General features: G+C 42.6%; 1 protein-coding gene across 5 annotated transcripts in view; it reads right to left on the reverse strand.

The window, feature by feature from the left end:
• The window catches only part of SSBP2 (single stranded DNA binding protein 2), a 130,078-nt gene extending 119,178 nt beyond the window's left edge, over nucleotides 1-10,900 (reverse strand). For 3 of the 5 annotated variants that reach the window (XR_004354771.1, XM_032676735.1, XM_032676733.1), the window contains exon 1: nucleotides 10,750-10,900. Coding sequence is in view for 4 of the 5 variants with exons in the window: in XM_032676735.1 (XP_032532626.1) it covers nucleotides 10,750-10,808 (59 nt within the window). In the remaining variant the exon portion in view is untranslated. The remainder of the gene's footprint in view (nucleotides 1-10,749) is intronic. The other 2 variants (XM_032676736.1, XM_032676734.1) reach the window with 1 other exon arrangement.
• Between the last annotated feature and the right edge of the window lie 8,427 nt (nucleotides 10,901-19,327).

The following is a 19,327-nucleotide window of genomic DNA, read 5'->3' on the forward strand; positions in this document are numbered from 1 at the left end:
TCATGTTGGGTCATATACCAGAGATACCCAAAAGAGTTTGAATCTTTTAAAACCACCTCAAGCACCTCCTTCCACACAGCACCTAACAGAAGGCTAGGATGCTTCTGTCCACCAAAATCTTCATTATCTGGAGAAATAAAAGCCCAGAGAAGAAAGAGAATACTAAGAAAGGGGAATACTGGGAATACTGTAGTTAAATATACATGAATGCCTAAGAGATCAATGAAATTTACTTAATTTTACAAACTGTGATATAAATAAAAACATATAGAAAAACTCTGCCACAAGGAAATACTCATATTCCAGCCATTTCAGGCAAAAACATTCTTGGACTCTAGATTACAAATACAAAATATTAAGAGTGGGCTGGAAAACTGGATTTGAATCTTTGAATGTAAACAAGAAAAAATGTGAGTACTATGTAAGGACACCTCAACATCTTCACTGAGGAATCTCACAGCATAACTCATGGATTATATCACACCACTGAATGATCTTTTTCTACCAATTTATACCACTCACTTTTCAATTCTACACTTTGGATGAAAACATGCAAAACACAGAGATGCTGGGAAGCTCCCCATGCTAAATAGTGGCTTGAAGGAAGAGGAGTCAGGACAGCTGGTCCAAGGAGCCCCTCTGTGTATCCAGGCACACAGAATCTTTATCTTATTATCATTACAGCCATAAGGCTGTGGGGCAAAGAGAGTTTGAACATACCTTGATACTTAAGACAGTTTCTGTATTGTTTCAAAAAGTGGTCTGTCCTCTTCAAATATGTACGTTTAGCTAAAATACCTGCTGGCAATTCAAGAGCAGAGGTCCCGCATTCATATGACCTAGTTCCCCATATCCACAGATTAACCTCATCTTTCCCAAAGCACCAGTTCTCTACTTCCAGCACCATCAGGCCGAAAACAGAATAGAACCATGTACTTCATCCTGGTTTTCATGTTGTTTTCAGAATTTCCCCAAGAATGGAACCAGACTGTGGGGTTCTGTCATTCCATAGGCCCAAAAGAGCTGGAGGTTAAAAAACCCAAACAAGCCAAAAATGGGCAATCAAAAAACAGATAAACCCTCAGGGCACAAAAGCTTTTTCAGGTCACTTGGGCTGCCAAAAGGGAAGAAAAAAACTCTTATCTTTTTTTGGGTAAGCTTGTGTTAACGGCTAGGGGTGCTACCCAGGGAGAAACATGGATGGAAGCTTTTTGGAGGAATCAAAAGCTTGTTTTACCAGATAAGCACTAGGGGAGTAGTACATTCTTAGGCAGAAAGAAATTACACACATGGACTACTTTTGCTGTCTTCAGATGCTTTCACTGACATTGATCTAAAGAAATACTTTGCTTTAAGAAGTTTGGTTGTTGGGTGCTCCTAAAGAGAAGTTAATGCAGGTGTTGAATATAAAATCAGCCTTGGTGAGATAACTACAGTTATTACACAATCAACAGGTATGACACAGTAAACTTCATGTTTCCACACCAGTAGGACAAGGATGTAAGGGTGACACTAAATAAGCTCAAAAGGGGACCAAGAGTGCAGTCTACTAACTCTGAGAATGCCTCTTCTAATTTTATTCCATATTAGAATCAAAACTATTTGTTGTTTATTTTGTGGGGGTTTTTTTTCATCAACCTGCTTCTGTGATTCAACATGTGCAGGTGATGCTCAGTTGCCTGTTCTACCCTCCCTTCTAAGTTATATACATGGATCTATGCAAACACACACATAAAAACACACATGCAGACAACATAGTGAAAACAGTCAGTGCTGGGAGAACGTAATGGTCACCTTTCTTCAGTTATGTTAATCATTTAAGTATGCTATTATACTGGAAAACAAAAAGTTCCAAGGCAGTTGTGGGCATGCTAAAAAGTAACATCCACAAAACCCGCCTTAAGTTTAGCTGAAACCCAGAACTGAATCACAACTGCAAGAAGAACACAAAAACATTTCCAGTTTGATGCTGCAGAATACACAGCAATTACTTTGCCAAATTCCACTATTGGTCTCTTCAATGTAGTTTCTTGGCTCCCTTTACAACACCACTGGAATTCTACAAAATAAAGTGTGAAGGCATATATGACACTGTCACAGGTCAGGTTTCCCTTCATCTACCTCTTTAGTTTTTCACTTGTATCCTGAATTACTGAGGATTTCCAATGTTTGTGCAGAGCACTACAAACCCACAGCCACTTGCAAAGGCAAAGCTCTCTTAATAAAAACACACTATACCAGAGAGCCCCTCTAATTGTGCTTTGTCTACTGAATGTACACAGTGTGCAAGGAGAAATTAAACAGATTATCATCTCCACCCTCTTCTCTGTGGGATACGGAATGACCTTCTCTGTGGAATATGGAACAGGTACACCCACAAGATAGGTATTACCCTACGCTTTCAAATGCATTTCTTTGGCTCACAGTCTAAATATTAAACCCACTGAGCCCTTTTTTGACCTTTTTGAAGTATTTTGTAACAGCTTTATTACATAGTGATATGAGTGAAAGACTGCTCAATTCCCTCTACCTTGTTTTACAGGAAAAATACGTACGGTTTTACGACAAGAAAAGCTTCTTCTGTCTATTAACCCCCTTTTTTTTTTTTCCAAATGACTAATCCCACACAGAATTGGAGGCTGACACCAAGCAACTCCAATCTTTCTCGTTTCTTCCAATTTTGAATAATTAACTACAGAGTTACAGGTCTGTTTGGGGAATACTGGGAAAAATTTATAAATAATTTTCTCAATTACTAGAATTAATAGGAAAACACCTGCATCCAGTGCTCCAGTCTGCTTTTCTTTCTAATCATCTATTTAAGATGTTCTGTGAAATAATTCAAAATAATTTTGAAATTCGGATTTTCCCAATTTGTCATTTCCTAATTGATATTTGCACAAAAACAAGGTGGGGAAAAAAAGTGTGATTGGTTTCAGCTCAGATTCAGTTGGGAGATGGTCCAGTGGCTAAGGAGGAACACACAGGGAAAGTTAGAGTATTAAGAGTTTTGATTGTTGGCCTATCACATCTCATCTATGTCAGCTAACACCTTCATGAAATGAAAAAAACAGTGTACAATCACATGAAATAAATAATGCAAGTCCTTAACAGAATGTTTCTACAAACAAGAGAATGTTTCAAGAAAGTTCTTGCTACCCTGAGCCAATTCTGCTAAAATACTTTAATTAATGAGTCATATATAGAAGCACAAAAGTGTACATGATAAATCAGTAACGATTATAAGACCTTCTCAGGACACAAAAAGAATAAGGAATTTTAATAAGAGAAACTTCAATACAGGCAAATGTAGAGTACTGTGCTCAGGAATAAGAAATCAAATACACAAATATGAAATAGGGAATAATTGGCTAGGCAGCTGTGTTGTAAAAAGAACCTGGAGGGCATGTGGACTGCAAAATGGATTATTTAAAATACAAACCCAAAACAAAATAAACCAAAAAAACCCAACAAACAAAAAATCCCAACAAAGCCCAACAACAATAAACAGGCAAGTGTTCCAGAGAGTATTATCAGCACTGGTTTATATATGTTTCATCTCACAAGAGATAAATTATTTCATTCTGCTCCATTCCATGCTCTGGACATGCTACTATTAATATGGAGACAAAATAAAAACACTACAGAGGCAAGAATCGCAGAAAGTTTGATGCGGGGAAAAAATGACCCATGACAAAAATTTTCAGAATATTTTTATATTTGATGAAGCTGGAAAGAGAAAAGCTGAGACACAATGGTCTTGACTTAGTGCCATATTTCAGTTTTTCAGAACATGACGTTTTATGTTCTTACCTGTTACCTTCCTGGGCCTGGAAGTGAGAAATATCCTACAGACTAGAGAAGCATGGACAGAGGTCGTCAAGATTTCTGAATTAATATGTTTGTTGCTATCTGAGGAAGATTTTCTCTCAGGATTTGAAACAACACCTGACCACAACCTGGACTTAGGGGTCTGTGGTTTAACTCCAGCAGACACTAGGAATAAAAAAACTTCAGCTGTGACTCAACTTGGACTGTTTGTACACCAAAAAAAAGCAGGGAACAACTGGTCCCAACTGCAAGTAACACAGTTGGGAAGGCCCTGAAGATGGAGCTACTGAACATTCATGGAGAAAAACCTAGTTGTGTTCTTGGTGGTACTTTAAAGGAGGAGCTTTAAAGAGCAGCTTTAGCAGAAAACTCTTAAAAGGTGGTGTTTTGATCAGTTGCTGATTCCTGCCCTCGAAGAGCATCATGACCTTCTCAGGGAGTGGCTCTGCCCCATTACAGTGCCACCCTGAATCACACAATCATGGATTTGTAAGCCTGCCTCCCTAAGCACAGCAGGTTGGTGAGACTGTGCTGCCGGTAAGTATGAACTGTCCACCCTGGATAACTTCAGAGTGCATTTTCCAATTTCCAGTATGTCCAAAAGAAAGACGACAAAAAAAATTACAACATTTAAGTTCCTTTCGCATCTTGTCCTTAGAACCAGTGGCAAGCGAGATGCCGGAAGTTGCACATACAGACTCCTGGTTTATGCGATATTCAAAAAAAAATAAACTTCAGGGCTAAAGAGCTCAAATTGGGCACCCAATAATCGAGAAGTGTTTTTGCCTTTCACTTTTTGCACCTTAGTGCCAATTCTAAAACTGGTTGTCAAGCAGGAGTGGCTTGATACCTATTTTTAAAGGTGAAGCTCAAGTACCATGGTGCTGGGCACTAAAGAAACAACATATTCCTCCTGTAGGAACAGCACTATTATGAAACGGCAAGTCAGCCATAATGCACATACTGCATGACAGCAAAATAGCAAATTATCAAATAGCTACTCATTATGAAAACAATGCTCTTTTCTACACAATAAAAACTAGGGAGGTTGCGCAGGGAGTTGGTGTGGGGTTTTTTTCCAGAGGAAAAAAAAAATCAGTGAACATGCAAATGAGGGCAAAGTGAGAACAGCGCTTGGTATATACCCACACTTTCCAAGTTAAGAGAATCTTATTGGGAATGCAAGCACAGCACCCAGACACTGCACTTCAGACACAGAGACACACTGTTCCAGCTGATTTTGAATGGCAAATTCTATCCTTCCCTCCCAAAGCTCTGACATCTCTGAGCTGCAGATTTCAGAACTACCACAGTCAGTCAGTATTGCATAAGTGTTGGTAGGTTTTGCCTTGAGGTAAGAAATTTACCTCTCAGTCTCCCAGGGGTAGCAAAGGAATGGTCATTTTCCAGCACCTGGAGGGACAGAATGTTCCTCCTAACTTAACAAAAACCCTCCACTTCCTGACCTGCCTCCTTTGCTGTCCTGGCTCTGCTCCCTGCTCTGCACCAAGTCTGCTTCCCTTGCCTGGATGCACCAGCCCCCACCCAGATCTCTGATCCTAATGCCAGTTCCCTTAGGGAGCAATTCTTTGTCTCCTCTCTCCAGACTGGCCATTTCCACCCTGGCTTCCTCCATCCTCCTTCAGGAGCCAGCCTCGGTTATCTCTGTGTCCTGGCATCTCACAGCTGAGCCTACAACTGCTCATATTTACACTTGCCTTACCACCAGCATGTCCAGTCCCAGTTTTTCTCCCCTCTGATCCCAGGATCTGCCCACTTACAATTCTTCTCCCCTCTAACCCCAGGATCTGCCCAGACCCAATTTTGCTCCCCTGTAATCCCAAGATCAGCCCATTCCTGATTTCTCTCCCCTCTGATCCCAGTATCTGCCCACTCCCAATTTTTCTTCCCTCTGATCCCAGTACCTACCCAGTCCCAGTTTTTCTCTCCTGTAATCCCAGTATCTGCCCACTCCCAGTTTTTCTTCCCTGTGATCCCAGTATCTGCCCATGCCCAGTTTTTCTCCCCTCTGATGCTGGTATCTGCTTCACTCTCAGGAAAGATAAAATATTCAGAGATTACAGATAGTAAGCCCTAAGAATATGCAAATGTATCTTTTTGAAAAGGCTTGTATCCTGGCAAAATACAGATGCTTTGTCATGCAAATGGAAGACACCTCCCTGGAATCAAATCCCTCATCCTTTTTCAACCACACTTCAAGGAGACGGGCACATGGTAAAAGTTGCAAAAACTTTTAAAACATCAGAAACCACGTTTTTTTCTCTGCCTAATTTTTAAAGCAAGCCACATTTCAACGGAACTTTTACACACAAATTAAATAAACTAACACAAGGCTTAGGTATGCCATTATAAATTTTCCCCCCAACCAGTGAAAGTTCGGCAAAGTTATGAAAATCTTCTTTGACTACCTTAATATTTAAGTAAAATTAATAGTTTCTGTGTACTGTTTGATCTCCAAGGCAAAGGCTGTTATTGTCAGTGGTCTGAACTGCAGCACATATATTATCTGAAACACCTTCAACGTGCTGCCCAAGATACCTGCACAGTGTAACAGAGTACCTGAAGCACTATGGTCAAGAATAAGTACTGACAAATAGTTACTATTTCCAGAACCTTCCCTTCTGTGTACTTCATTAAAAAGTATATTCCTCTAAAATGACAAGAAGTGTTCTGTTCACAGACTCCCTGAGCAGTACAACTGCAACTTTTGCAAGTTAGACCTGGTGGATGAAATCACTGTATAAATGTCAAACCTAAACTTTCTAAAACAGGCTGGATTAAACTACTAGCTTTGTTTTCAAAGGGGGGGGGGGGGAAAAGATAATGTGTCTTTTAGCATCTGAACCTGAAGCTCACCATTTCCTAGAAAAGAGCAACAAATTTATCACTTAATTTTTATCTGTACCTTACTTTTTTTTTGCAGCCTACAAACATTAGTGGGAAAAAAGTAACTTAACTATGTAAACTCATACGATGCAGTCTTTCCTAATCTGAAGGAGAAAAAAAACCCAACCAACAACCCCTCCCCCCAAAAAAAACATTAAACACCCCCCCACACCCCTGCAAACAACATCACTCATATAAAGAGCTGTATGTCCAAAGAGCCAACCACCCGAAACAGATTTGAGGAGAACCAACATTTTGATCACACCTCCTTTTATAACCAATTAAATCATAGTCACTAGTCATCCTTTTATTTTTTAACCAAAATCTGTGTCTGCAAAGCCCTAGTAGGGTTAAGGACATCCTGGGAAAAGAACTAGTTTAGAAGACCACTGGAAGATCAAGACAACTTAAAACACAGAATTCAGCCAGAACTTAATTTTGCCTTATATGTTCTTTTGAACTACTTTTCTGCATATATATTTTCAAATTGAAATATTATTATTTATATATAAACAGAGAGTTGCATTTGCAAATGGAACCTGTAAGGTCTGGTCCTCCTTTCTCCAAGATTAGAAGTTTACAGAGTTTCATCATTCAATGAAATGTCAGTAGGTCCAAGCTCCTAATCTGAAACAGTCCCATTTTAAGGAATAAGGACAAAAAATAAAAATAAAAAAGTATATCCAGTTGCTGTGAAGAGATAACAAAAGATGACGTGTAGAAAACTTCTAGGGCTTTTTTCCTTTGACAGTGTAGATGAGTCTTACATGGCACCCTCACAGTAGTGAAGAACTACTGTTTAAAACAACTGTTCCATCCTTTATGCAACAGGGAGGCCTGAGCCCAAAATTAAGGCACTGAATGAGAGGAAGGGGCACAAAGACTCTTGTGATTTTTGTCTCTTCATCTTTTCATGCCTCACAGGTACTGTGTGCCCTCATTTCTCGTGCTCCCCTACAGTGCTGTGGCTGTACCTCCCTGGCAAAGAATTAGGGGTTTTTTTTCCCTAAATTCATCTACACTTCACACCTTGTTAAGCTACATAATACAGACAATTTGCCCCAGAGACCAAGCAGAAGGGACAAAGAGAAAGCCCATGAAACAATGCCATGTTGGAACTGAAAGTTTGCCAAGGGCTACTATAAATGACTGGCAAAACTTGCTTCATTTTATTAGCAATTACATAACCTCAAAGCACATAAATACTAAAGGCAGAATACAGCGAGATGTACATACTACAAAACATTTTTGGCACTGGATTGTTCTGTAAAATACATCACAAAAAATACTGCAAACAACATCTGAACACACATCTTTTCCACACTTGATAAATACTCTTTTCACACCCTAATCCTGTCACTGGCACACATCCTCATGGGGAATAAATATGTTCCACACAATCAGGCTACGCAAAACCTGAGGTAGTGTAATATTAAAAAAAATTATTTCCTTAGTTATTTCAAGTGTATTTTGGAGATATGTTACTGGCTACAAATTTTAGATACTTACAAACTTGAGGAGACACACTAGTCTTAAATTGCATATTCTGTTCTAAAAAACTTGGAAATTAAACATAATTATAATCCCTCTCTTCTTGATTAAATAAGTACTTAATGAATCAGTCAAACATACATATTTTTCTCTGTGGTTTACAAATTAAAACAATCTTATGCAGAAGTTGGTGCTGTATTTTTGCAGAGATATTTAATTGGAAGGCAACCTTTTTTTTTGAGCACAGCAAAAACTCACGCATTACCTTGGGACAAGCATTGCATGGCTGCAAAACAGTGCAGTAAGAGGAAAAAAAAATGCAATCACAGCTTTTTTGATGTCAGAAAGAAAGTATATGAAAATAGCCAGGATGTGATCTGACCTATTAAAAAGAAACTTTAATAGATGTAATACAATAAAAATCTGAAATGTTGACTATATAATGATATTCCCATCATAAACCAAGTCTTAAAGCTTTTTTTATCTTTTCTTTTGTTTGTTTCGCTAAAGGAAAAGGGGGGAAGAGGATGTTTCTGAATTCCCAGCTGTGTTCATTTTTAAGAAGATGCTACCGTGAAGCTTCTTATCTATCAAGTCCATGGTGTAAAAACAAACCATTCCAGTGTTTCGCATAAAATAATCTACACGTGAAGAATCCACATTTCCAGCTGTTAGTTACAAATGAGAGACAACGTGTATTTAAATCGAACAGCACCACCTAGCAGGTCCCCCACAACTTTACTTAGGAGGGCAGTTGCTACTTGGCAGTAAGTCAGTTTAGCAAGCTCGGCCTGAAGATTGTTAAGCATTTTCACACCACGTGCAATATTATGTGCTCTAGGACACCAAAAACCTTTAAGAAAAATCAGCTGCAGTGAAAGAATTAGACTGAACAGTTTGAACCTTCAGCCCCATGACCCATACCCCATGTGTATGCGGCTGGTATTAGGAAGTTTTCGCAGAGCAGAATTAAAAGAACATGATCTTCATCTGATCCAACACACAGCAGCCCTATGGATTTGGTTTCAGTCCCACTGTGAGGTCCCACTGTGCCCTTCAGTGATTTACCAAGTGTATTAACAAACATGAGCAAACATGCAGCACAAAGAAATGGTTTAATTCGCTAATTTTGTAAAACCAAACAAACAACTCTTCCACTAGCCAGTTAAGTAATTATTTTTAAGCAATTATTTTTAAAATTATCCCTACACTGGGAGTAAGAAGTGCCACTAGTTGATCAGATTTTAGTGCCCAAGTTGTGTCTCTCTATCTCAGAAACTAACGCTTCACCAGTGCGGCCTCTGCCTCTCTCCACTTTCCAATGGCAAAGTTAAGTGAGAAATTGACACTTCAAATTTCCCCTACCATCTCCCTCTCCTGCAGCAAAAGAGATGCCTGGCCTGTTCCTGTTCCAGGAAGCGTGCATGCCAGCCTCTGGAACTAGGAAGTCCCTTAACGAAAAAAAACAACCCACCGATCAAAAGAACCAACCCAGCATTAAAAAACAAACCAAACCAAACCAAAAAACTAACTAAAAAAACCGCTCAAACAACAAAAACAACAAACCAACTAACAACAGCAACAAAAAAACTTTTAGGTAAAGGTTCAGGACAAACTGCCTGAAGAGAAACTCATCGGCCGTGCCCGGAGCGCAGATCCCAGTGCTGAGCCACCTCCGGAGCGATGCGATTTTCGGACCAGAAAGGTGCAAACCCGGCCTCTCGACAGAGGTTTGCACCTCTGGACTCCCCCCAGCAGCCTGTCCCCGACCTTCTCACCTCCGACACACTTCATCCCCCTCCTTCTCCTCCCGGCAGGGGCTCTTCCTACCCCTCCACCGCGGTGGTAAACCAGCCCCGGTCACGCCAAGTCGCTGCCACTACAGGACAACTCGAGGAGCCGCCGTCCATTCCGGAAAACGCGGTCTTCCCCCAGTTCCCTCGTGGGGCGGGGGCATCCCCAGCACTCTCCGTCGGGATCCCCGCAGGCGGCGGGGACGGAGCTCCCAGAGCGCCGTTCGGATGGGGGGTTTTAAGCGCGATTACAAATAAAGAATAATAATAACGATAATAATACTAACAGTAGTTTTGTCAGGCGGCGGGGCCCGGGCGGACCCAGGCCAGGGGTCGCGCCAAGGCACCCCCGATACCCGCACCCCCTTTGTGTGTGCGGACTTCCCCGGGCGTCGACAATGCGGGGACGGCCAAAAGTTGCGAGGCGGCGAGTTGGGACGCGGCGGGACCCGCAGCCCCCAGTGCGGGGCTCTTTGTTAGCGGGGCTGTCCCGCACCTTGCGGGGCCGGCGATGGGGCGGCGGGGACCCCCGCGGGACCACCCTGGACGGGGCGCTCCGCGACCCCGCAGCGCTGGGACCCCCGAGCGCGGGCGCTGCCCCCGCACTCCGTGGGGTCCGGCCCGAGGGGGTTGAAGGGAGGAGGGGCTGCGCCGCAAAGTTTAGTTGTGGGGTGCGCGGGGATTTGCGCGGGGTTTGCGCGGGGGTTCGTGCGGGGCGTGTACTCACTTCTCCCTGGCCTGGCTGTCGGACGGGACGCTGCTGTTGCTCTTGCCTTTGCCGTACATGCCTGCGGAGAAGCTCCCGACTGTCACGCACCTGTCAACCCATCACCGCCTCCCCGGGACCGGCCCCGTCGCCACGGCGACCGCGCCACTCGCGCGCGCCATTGGCCGGGCCCGCCCCCGGCGCCGTGATGGACGGGGCGCACGGAGGGGCCGAGCGGGCCCCCCGCCCCGCCCCCGGCCCCCCCCGCCCCTGCTCCGCGCAGCTCTCGCCGCCTCTCCCCGGCGCAAGGGGGAATTAGAAACGGTTCTAGAAGGATTTTTAAACAACCGGCTGTTCCCGGCGCCGGCCGCCCGCCCGCCGCCGCTGCCGCCGCCGCTGCCGCCGCCGATGGGGGAGCGCCAAGGAGAGACGCAAACTGCGGACCGGACTCTCTGCCAGCCCTGTGTCCGCGGCCTCCCAGCCGCGCACCGAGACCCCTCGACCGCCCCCTGCGCCCCCACGAGGGCGAGGGGCACCCCCTACCCCCTCCTGCCTCCCCTATGATCTGCCCTCAGCCCCCACGGGGACCCCCCCACCCCGGCCAGACACAGCCCCGAGGGTCCCCTCTCCCCGACGGTCCCCCGCCACAGCGGGTCCCACCCCACCGAGGGTCCCCCTATTCCCCCACCGGGGGAGGGACCTTCCTCCTTTGCGATGAGAGGCGAATGCCGGGACCGGCCTTAGGCGGCTGGAGCTGGGGAGGAAACGTTTCCTGAACCAACGCAGCGTGGCCTTTTAGAGAGGCTTAAAAAAGAAAAATTAAAAAAAAAAAACCAAAACTGCCCCACGGTCTCTAAAGAAAATTCAAGGAAATGCTTTGGGTTTTTTTGTTGGTTTTTTTTTTGTTGTTGTTTTTTGTTTGTTTTTTTAGAGTTACATCGCAATAATTGCGTGCTCACAGGAGGTGGTAGGAAGGGAGCAGCCACTGGGGCCATATATTGCCTGATTTTTTTTTTTTTTGTCTTCTTCCTAAACCGCAGTCCCAAATTTTGCGGATTTTGATACCTGCTTATGTTTGAAATCCGACTAACCTTGTAAACCCACTCACGTGCGTAATTCTTGGGGGGGGGGGGGGCTTTTAGTGATTTAATGTTTTAGTGTTTAATGCCAAGCCCTTTCTCAGGTCGGGTCAAATTGTAAATGTGCCCATCTCCGCGTCCTGTGGGCAGGCAAAGGTCACAGGCAACCAGCGCCACAAAAAAAACCCAATCAAGATTGGAGGAGGGAAGTTGTGCCAGACGCGGACCACCAGCATCTGTTTATCATTGCCGGAGCTGCAAGGGGAAAAAAAAAAAATCCTCTGGATTTTGAGCTGCAAGAGCGAAGGGAATGGTTGGTGAGGTGAAACTGGGGGGGAAGGGGGAGAAATAGAAGTATTGATGAGCGACTGGAACAAACTAGCGATGTCAGCAGAGACAACGTGAAGGAAGGCTGGAGAATCCGAGGTGCTTGTAGCAGTTCCCTACACGGTGTGGGTTGTGTGGGATGTCTGTGCTGTTGCAACCCACCACAAAAAATTCATCAGATTAAAGCACCACAGCAAATCCCATTTTGTGCCAAAGTTGGTTGTCTTAGGCTTATATCTAATTTTTTTATATTTTTTTTATTAACAGTGGGAGAGAGTGGTTGGAATGAGTCTAGGGAGAGAAGTAAATTAGGCTGACATCAGCCACCCTGGTGGGATCAAGGCTCCTGCTCCCCTATTACACTGACAAGACCAGGGGAAGAACAACGAACAAGGTGGCAACAGTGGGTTCTGGTGTGAGGAGAAAGAGGGAAAACAGAAAAAGAGAGGGGAAGGAGTGAATGGAAGGGTAGGAAAAGCTCACAGAGGAAACGAAGGATGAGGAAGTGAGGAAGCAAAGCACAAGCACAACGCACGAGGAAGTTGGGTGATAAAAGTGGGAAAAGACGAGGAAGAGAATATGAGAAGTTAATGAAACGTGAACCGAAAGGAGGAGTTTTGGCCTCATTTAGGCAGAATAATGCTTACATGTGTTGTGCCATGGAGTTTAGGTTGGACATGAGGCTGATGGCATTCAGAGTGAACATGGGCAGCAGAAAATGGTGCAAAGGAAAGAATAAGGGCATAAAACAAAGAAAATACTTGGGTTGTGGGTAAGACATAGAAAAGGAGTTTTGGTGAGGGAAGGAAAAGAGTGAGCGTGGATATCCTTGGTCAAACTACCGAGGTAAATGAAACTAGTACAGATCATCCTAATCCAGAGTACAGTTTCCATCTGAATATTTGCTTGTATTTGGGGAAGAACCATTATCACCCCATCAGATATGATGAGTATCTCCTGTTCAATGCTTTATGCTGACATCCTGAGCCATGGTTTTAGCAGGGCTTTCACACCAGGCTGATAACTGGCGAAATCCTTCCCGGGCAGGACAATCTTTGAAATCTCTTGTTTTGTTTACCTCAGTAGCTTTGGTTCATTTATTTGTGGTTCGGAGGGCGGGGGGTGTATTTTGAGAAGATGGCTGTATCTGTGTTCTGTCAGCCTTGGAAGGGGAGAAATTTGTGATGGTGAGAGAGCTGTTAATGTTCTCTCGATATACAGCACAGCTAAAAATGCTTTGTTCCCGTTTTTCATGTGATTTATTTGCATTCCTGTGATTTATTTTGGTCTGAAGGACCCCAAATGACTTGTGTGCTCGCAGATCAAGATGTGATCTGGGGCAGAGCAGGAAGAACTTCAGGAGGGCAGGCCTGGATGCTGAGACAGGATTAGGATGGCCCCGTTCCCAGTAAGGCTGGTAAAACTTCTCTTTACAAGTCTGCTTCCCAGGCTACCATTAAAATTCAGATGATGACTTTGTAATTTTGCTTAGAGACCCTTCAGTGGAAAAATGCAGAAATAGTGCTAACAGTTATTTATTATGCATATGAAAACCAGAGCACAAAAAGGAATAAGGTGCTTGCAGGGCACTGCTGTGGGTTTGCCCGGCTGATGTTACCACTGCCTTTGGAGGAATTATATCGTGGAGTATCATCTACCAGTATCATATGAACAAAATCTCATCATGTGAATGCAAAAGTTTGCTTAGTAAGCAGGTAACTTAACAAAAACCACCCAAACAGTCTTACCAAGTTTGATATGTCATTAGTTCTTTCTCAAAGTGTGGATACTTGTATAATATCCGTGTGTCCCTGCCCTTGCTCCAGTCGTTCTGAGCACAAACACTGTTCTCAGCAGCAGCAGTTGTATCTCATGAGGCCAATACTGTAATTAATGAGATTTGAGGCACAAGTACTGAGACAAAATTTACGTTTCCAGTATCCAGAAATGAAGATCCAATCTATGGTAAAAAAGGGGATAAGGGGTGGCAGTGCTCTAAAGCTTCTCAAACCGACATTAGAAAGGAATTCACAATGTATTTTTAGAGTGTTATAAAAATCTCTTACATAATGCTGATTAATTCTTAGGTTTTAGGGAAGAGCACTAGGCTTTGTGTATAAAAGTGTTGACCAGCTAAGCCACTGAAAAGGGCTGGTTTGGGACGGATTTTTTTCCCCCCTTTAACTTTTTCTTGGTTACAGAAAGCTGCAATTATTCAATTATTACAGGTTTTTGCTTTTGTTTGGGTGTGTATGAATATTTTTCTGGAAACTGCATGTTATTCTTGGAAGTCTTTATCATTTTAAAACATATGTTATGTTATCACCCTGTCTGAGATATAGGATAGCTACAAACTGGGTGGGGTTTTTTCCCCCTCTGTCTTGCTGCAGCTAGTTACGTTATGGATTAACGTTAAAGATATCTGCAGTAAAACGTTACTTGTGTGGCTGTATAAGGCTCACTTAAACAATGCCACTTATATTACAGAATCATGATTTTCCTGGTGCAGTAATACATACAATTACTTTATATTTCTGCCCATTCTGTTGATTTTCAAAATTATTGATTAATCTAACTGGCAGGTTTCACACAGCTCCTAACAAAGGGCTATTCACGCAATTGAGTCAGTAAATGGTACTCCCTTGTTTTAATTGTGGTTATCTATACTTATTGTTGTGTAGCTGAGAAGATTTTTTGGACAAGATATCATGGAAAAGGGATGCTTTTGTTTAGTCTTTTTCGACAGATACATGACCGAGGCAGCTTTGAAGCTTTTCTGAAAAATCCTCCTTCCTTCTGTAGAATGTTTAAGCTTCCCGTGGAGTGTTGAACTATGAGACTCACTCTGCAGAATTCCATTCTTGTGCCATACAGATGAGTAAGAACGGCTCAGGTAAATGAGGTGAGTCCTTAATTGTTACTGCAGAATGAAGGTTGGAGGAATGTGTGGGTCCAAACAAAATCTCTATTTGCCCCTCTTTTCTACTCAGGAGGAAATGAAAATACTTATAGCTCAGGGGTAGGGAAGGATGATCCTTATGAGTCCCTTCCAGATATTCTGTGATTCTGGGTCTCAAAGAAAGGCTTACTAATAACCCAGTAGCCCCTTTCACTTTCTTTTCCAGCAAAACCCACAATTTTCTTCTGGCTTTGGAGAAGGAGCAAAGATGCTTTTGCAGCACAGTTCATCCACAAAGAGGCCACGCAAATATGACCAGCTTAGAAACAAAACTTGGTGAGAATAAACCTTTATTGCTGTCACTGGCTGTGATAGGTTTGATCACAGATGTGAGTGCTCAGGCTCCCAGTTTGCAAAAATGTGCAATTCAGAATAGGGGAAATTATCTGTAAAGGGCACACAGTCTGAATCCTACAGTGAAAAAACCCACGTTTGTGTGTACTGGTTTCCTCCACATTAGCTGTCACAACTTCGTTCTCTGGTGTTTCATGTGGTTTCAGCTCTCCCTAATGCTGTTTCCACTGGAGGGACTCTCACACATGGACACTCACGTGTGTATCTTTGGGGACACGAGTGTGTCTAGGACAACTTCTGTTGTCTCTTATGAAGAAAAGTTCAGAAACAGCCTCCTTCCTCTCTCCAATCACATATTTCTACTTCTAGAACTGGAATTGCTACTCTTTTTTTGGTGAGGTTTAGTTAATAATCGGGTTAAAATTGTTTCTGATGTATACATAAACACACGTGGCATGTGAGGTCATTGTTTAGCTGGTTGTTTTAAGCCATCTGACTGAAACTATGTTCTACCAGACAACCCAGTCTGTGGCAAAAAACAAAAAAGTAAGAAAAAAGAGTACATAGTCTCTGTTATTAATCATTTGAAGGATAGCTGAAAGTCACCATTGCTGGTTCAGTGATGTGTCACATCAGGAACATGATTCTTTGTGCTGCATGTGGCAATGACCAGAAGAAAAACAGCTTGAGAACTGGGGATATAGCTGGATGTGAGGCTAAATGGGACCCCGATCCCACATGCAGCTCCACATGGGCAGATCTATCTTTGCGTGATGTGGGTGCAGGGAGGGATTTGTGACAAAGGACTTTGCTGCTACAGGGCCTTCGCTGCCACTTTTAGCAGTTAGTGCTGTGCTAAAAAAAAAACAACAAACAAAAACCCCAACCAGCAATCACATTAGCAGCATCAAAATTGCTTTTATTTCCAGGGTCACTACCCTCAGCAATATGTTGCAGGAAAAGGTTGATCACAGTATGGAGTTGCTGATAATTCCTGAGTTGGTTTGATATATGCAGACTGCTGTCGACTTCAACAGGCTTATTTAACACATTTGTTTCTTTTGGGTTTAAGATTAGTCAAAATGCAATTTTGTGAAGTTATACCGAGGAGGTTGCCTGTCGTAGGCTGTAGGCCTGGCAGGACTCAGGTTGCACAAGTATAACAGCAAAAAGACTTTGACTTTAGCCAAGAGTTAGCCATGATTAGGGCAAATAACCTCTTCAGAATGCTCAAGATTTTTACATATATTGAATTCTGTTCAAAAAAAAAAGAGATTCCAAGGCAAGTAGCAATGCTCAAAGTGAAGATCTGGGAAAATAAATGGCCCAAAGCTGTCATACTATGACAGCCTTGGCAAACCTTTACATAGTTTTATAAAACAAACACGTGCGATGTTCTGTTCTCTCAGTTGGTCTTTACATTAGAAGTTCACACTTAAAAGATGAATAAAATGGTTCTCTCACTCTCTCTGCATATTTACTGAGCACATATTGGTGGATTAAGTGCTATACCATATCCAGACCTACAGCCACTCTGTGCAGTTTTCTGCCTTCTTTGAGGTGTAAAACCCGTGGAAGATGGAGATCATTCCAGCCTGTTTTGTGGGCTTGATATTCCAAGGAACTATTTTCTCTGGATCTCAAGAATCATAGAAAACAGAACAATTGTCTGTGGTGTTGCTCTTCTTCTCAATGAGTACAAAATGTACCAGTGGACTCTGAGTGTTATTTCATTTGTTTTCAAGATTGCAGCTGCTTCTACATTTTGTGAACTACTTGAGCTTTTTGGGTTCAGTTAAGAATAGATGTATTGAAAAGAGAGAAAATTTCACCCTGTTTTGGATGCGTGGCCCAAGGAGAGGGTAGTGATGATTAAAAACACTGGCATGTATCAAATCAATTATACCAGCTGGCCAATAGCAGTGTTAAAAAGCAAGGAAGGAAATCACGGTATTATTCATTAGTTTATACTTATATATGTTTTGTTTCTCTTAACTCATACACAGACACGCACATGACATTGTTCATATATATTGTTCATGTGGTAAGGAAGAAATAAAAAAAGAAATCAATACCAGTGTGCATATGTGTTCAAAAGCTTAGTGAATTCTTCAGGCTCTGCTGGGGATCAGGTTTCATGAAACTGCAATAAAAAATCCTTTTTATACCTTGTCTTTGTGTGTTCCGAGGTGGGTTTGTAAGGTTTGAATTACTGGGTAATCACCAAGAAGTCTCCTTTGCATGAGCCTGCAGCTGGGAAATGGACAGTTTAATATTAATGGAAAGAACAAACTCTTCTCCTTTCTCTCTCCTTTCTTATCTGCACTTCTGCTTCATCGTTTCCTTCTCCAAGGTCCCTATGCTGAAATTGCTTTTGCGGAAGTCCAGGATGAACTACAAAACCAGGAGTAGAGCCCTGTTTTTCAAAATCCCATTTAATGACTGCAGTGAGCGACACTAACTTGTGAATATTCTGGATAGAAAAAATCAAATTCATTGATGTATCCATAATTATTTATTTAACTGAGAAACTAATATCACATGAATCTGCAGACTTTCCTTCTAAAATAGCTATTAAGTGCCATGCCATCACCATGCCAGGGGGAGGTATGGAAATAATCACTTCTGGCTTCTAAGGGAAGAAAAGTATTAAATGTTCATCGAGAATGAACTGGCAAAAATTACTGAACTTTAATAGAAGTAAACAGCAGCACAGTGTCTGTAATGTGGTGTATATCCACTTCAGGTCCATCCTGGCTTCACTTCCAAACAAGTTCAGCAAGAAATTGAAATTAATTACTGAGGTTTAGCACATCACCACTTTTTTACATTAAAGGACACTCCTTCATTTAAGCCAACTGCTGAAAATCCAGTATGATGGATAAGAGAAGACAACCCCAAAGCAGGGTCTCTAGATCTAAGGTAAACATAAAGTTAACCCTTTCTGGGTTTTTTAGCACGAAGGAGCTCTTGGCATGCACAGGGATGTTAGAGCCTGTTGAGAGCCCACAGAAGCGGTGGGACTCAACTAAGAGCTCCAAAAGGCTTTCTTCTTCTCCATTTATGCATGTAAATTGTATATTTGAACAAAAGCCTTTGCTGATGACTTCTCTGCTGGTGTCTGAGCTGTGCTTCCCATGTCTAAGTCTAGTGTTGGTATTTAGGGAGCTGAACTGAATGAGCTCCTCTGACCTCTTGTGAGAGATCTGTTTACACAGGCAGAGTGTAGTTCTCAGGGCTAAAGCCACTTGGTTTCTCCCCAGGTGATCTTTCTGTCCAAAAAAATGTGGTACTGTGAGTCTGTGAGGAGAACCAAGCCCCGGTCCGAGTGGCTGGAACAGGGACTGTTACAAAACCGGGTCCTGAACAAGAGAACAAAGATGCCTTACGGCTGTGTAACAAGCAGAGCCTCCTCCCATTGGTTCTCTCCTGTTGAGTTCTCCATATTCTTACTGCCTGGCATGTTGTTTTCCTAGGATATCTGAGGAGGGAGGAGCTTGAAATTTAAGGCAAATTGTGTTATTTAAAATATCCTTCTTTTATGGTTAAAATTTATAGCCCAGCTTTATGACGCTCGCCTCCTGACCTGTGGTAGCCTTTTTCCCTTGGTGATTTAAAAGTGACCTTGAGAAGCAGAGATATTTTAATTTCTTCCATTTCCTTTCCTTTCCTATTTTTTCCCTTCATTTTCTTCTGCTCTTAAAAGAAAAACAAAACTAAACAACTCCAAAACATTCTTCCAGCAGCACAAGATATGTCTGACTAATGCATCCCAAGATATGGATTTCAGTGAGGAAGGAAGACATGCATTTTTTATGTGACTGTTGCTACCAGACAAGATGCAGGGCAGGAAGGCAGGTCTGGAAAACCTCCTCTGTGGACTGGGAGGGCATCATGTCTCATTATGGCAACTTAATTCCAGACACTGGCCAACAAACCA

This window comes from Chiroxiphia lanceolata, chromosome Z, assembly GCF_009829145.1.
Source record: "Chiroxiphia lanceolata isolate bChiLan1 chromosome Z, bChiLan1.pri, whole genome shotgun sequence".
Lineage (NCBI taxonomy): Eukaryota > Metazoa > Chordata > Aves > Passeriformes > Pipridae > Chiroxiphia > Chiroxiphia lanceolata.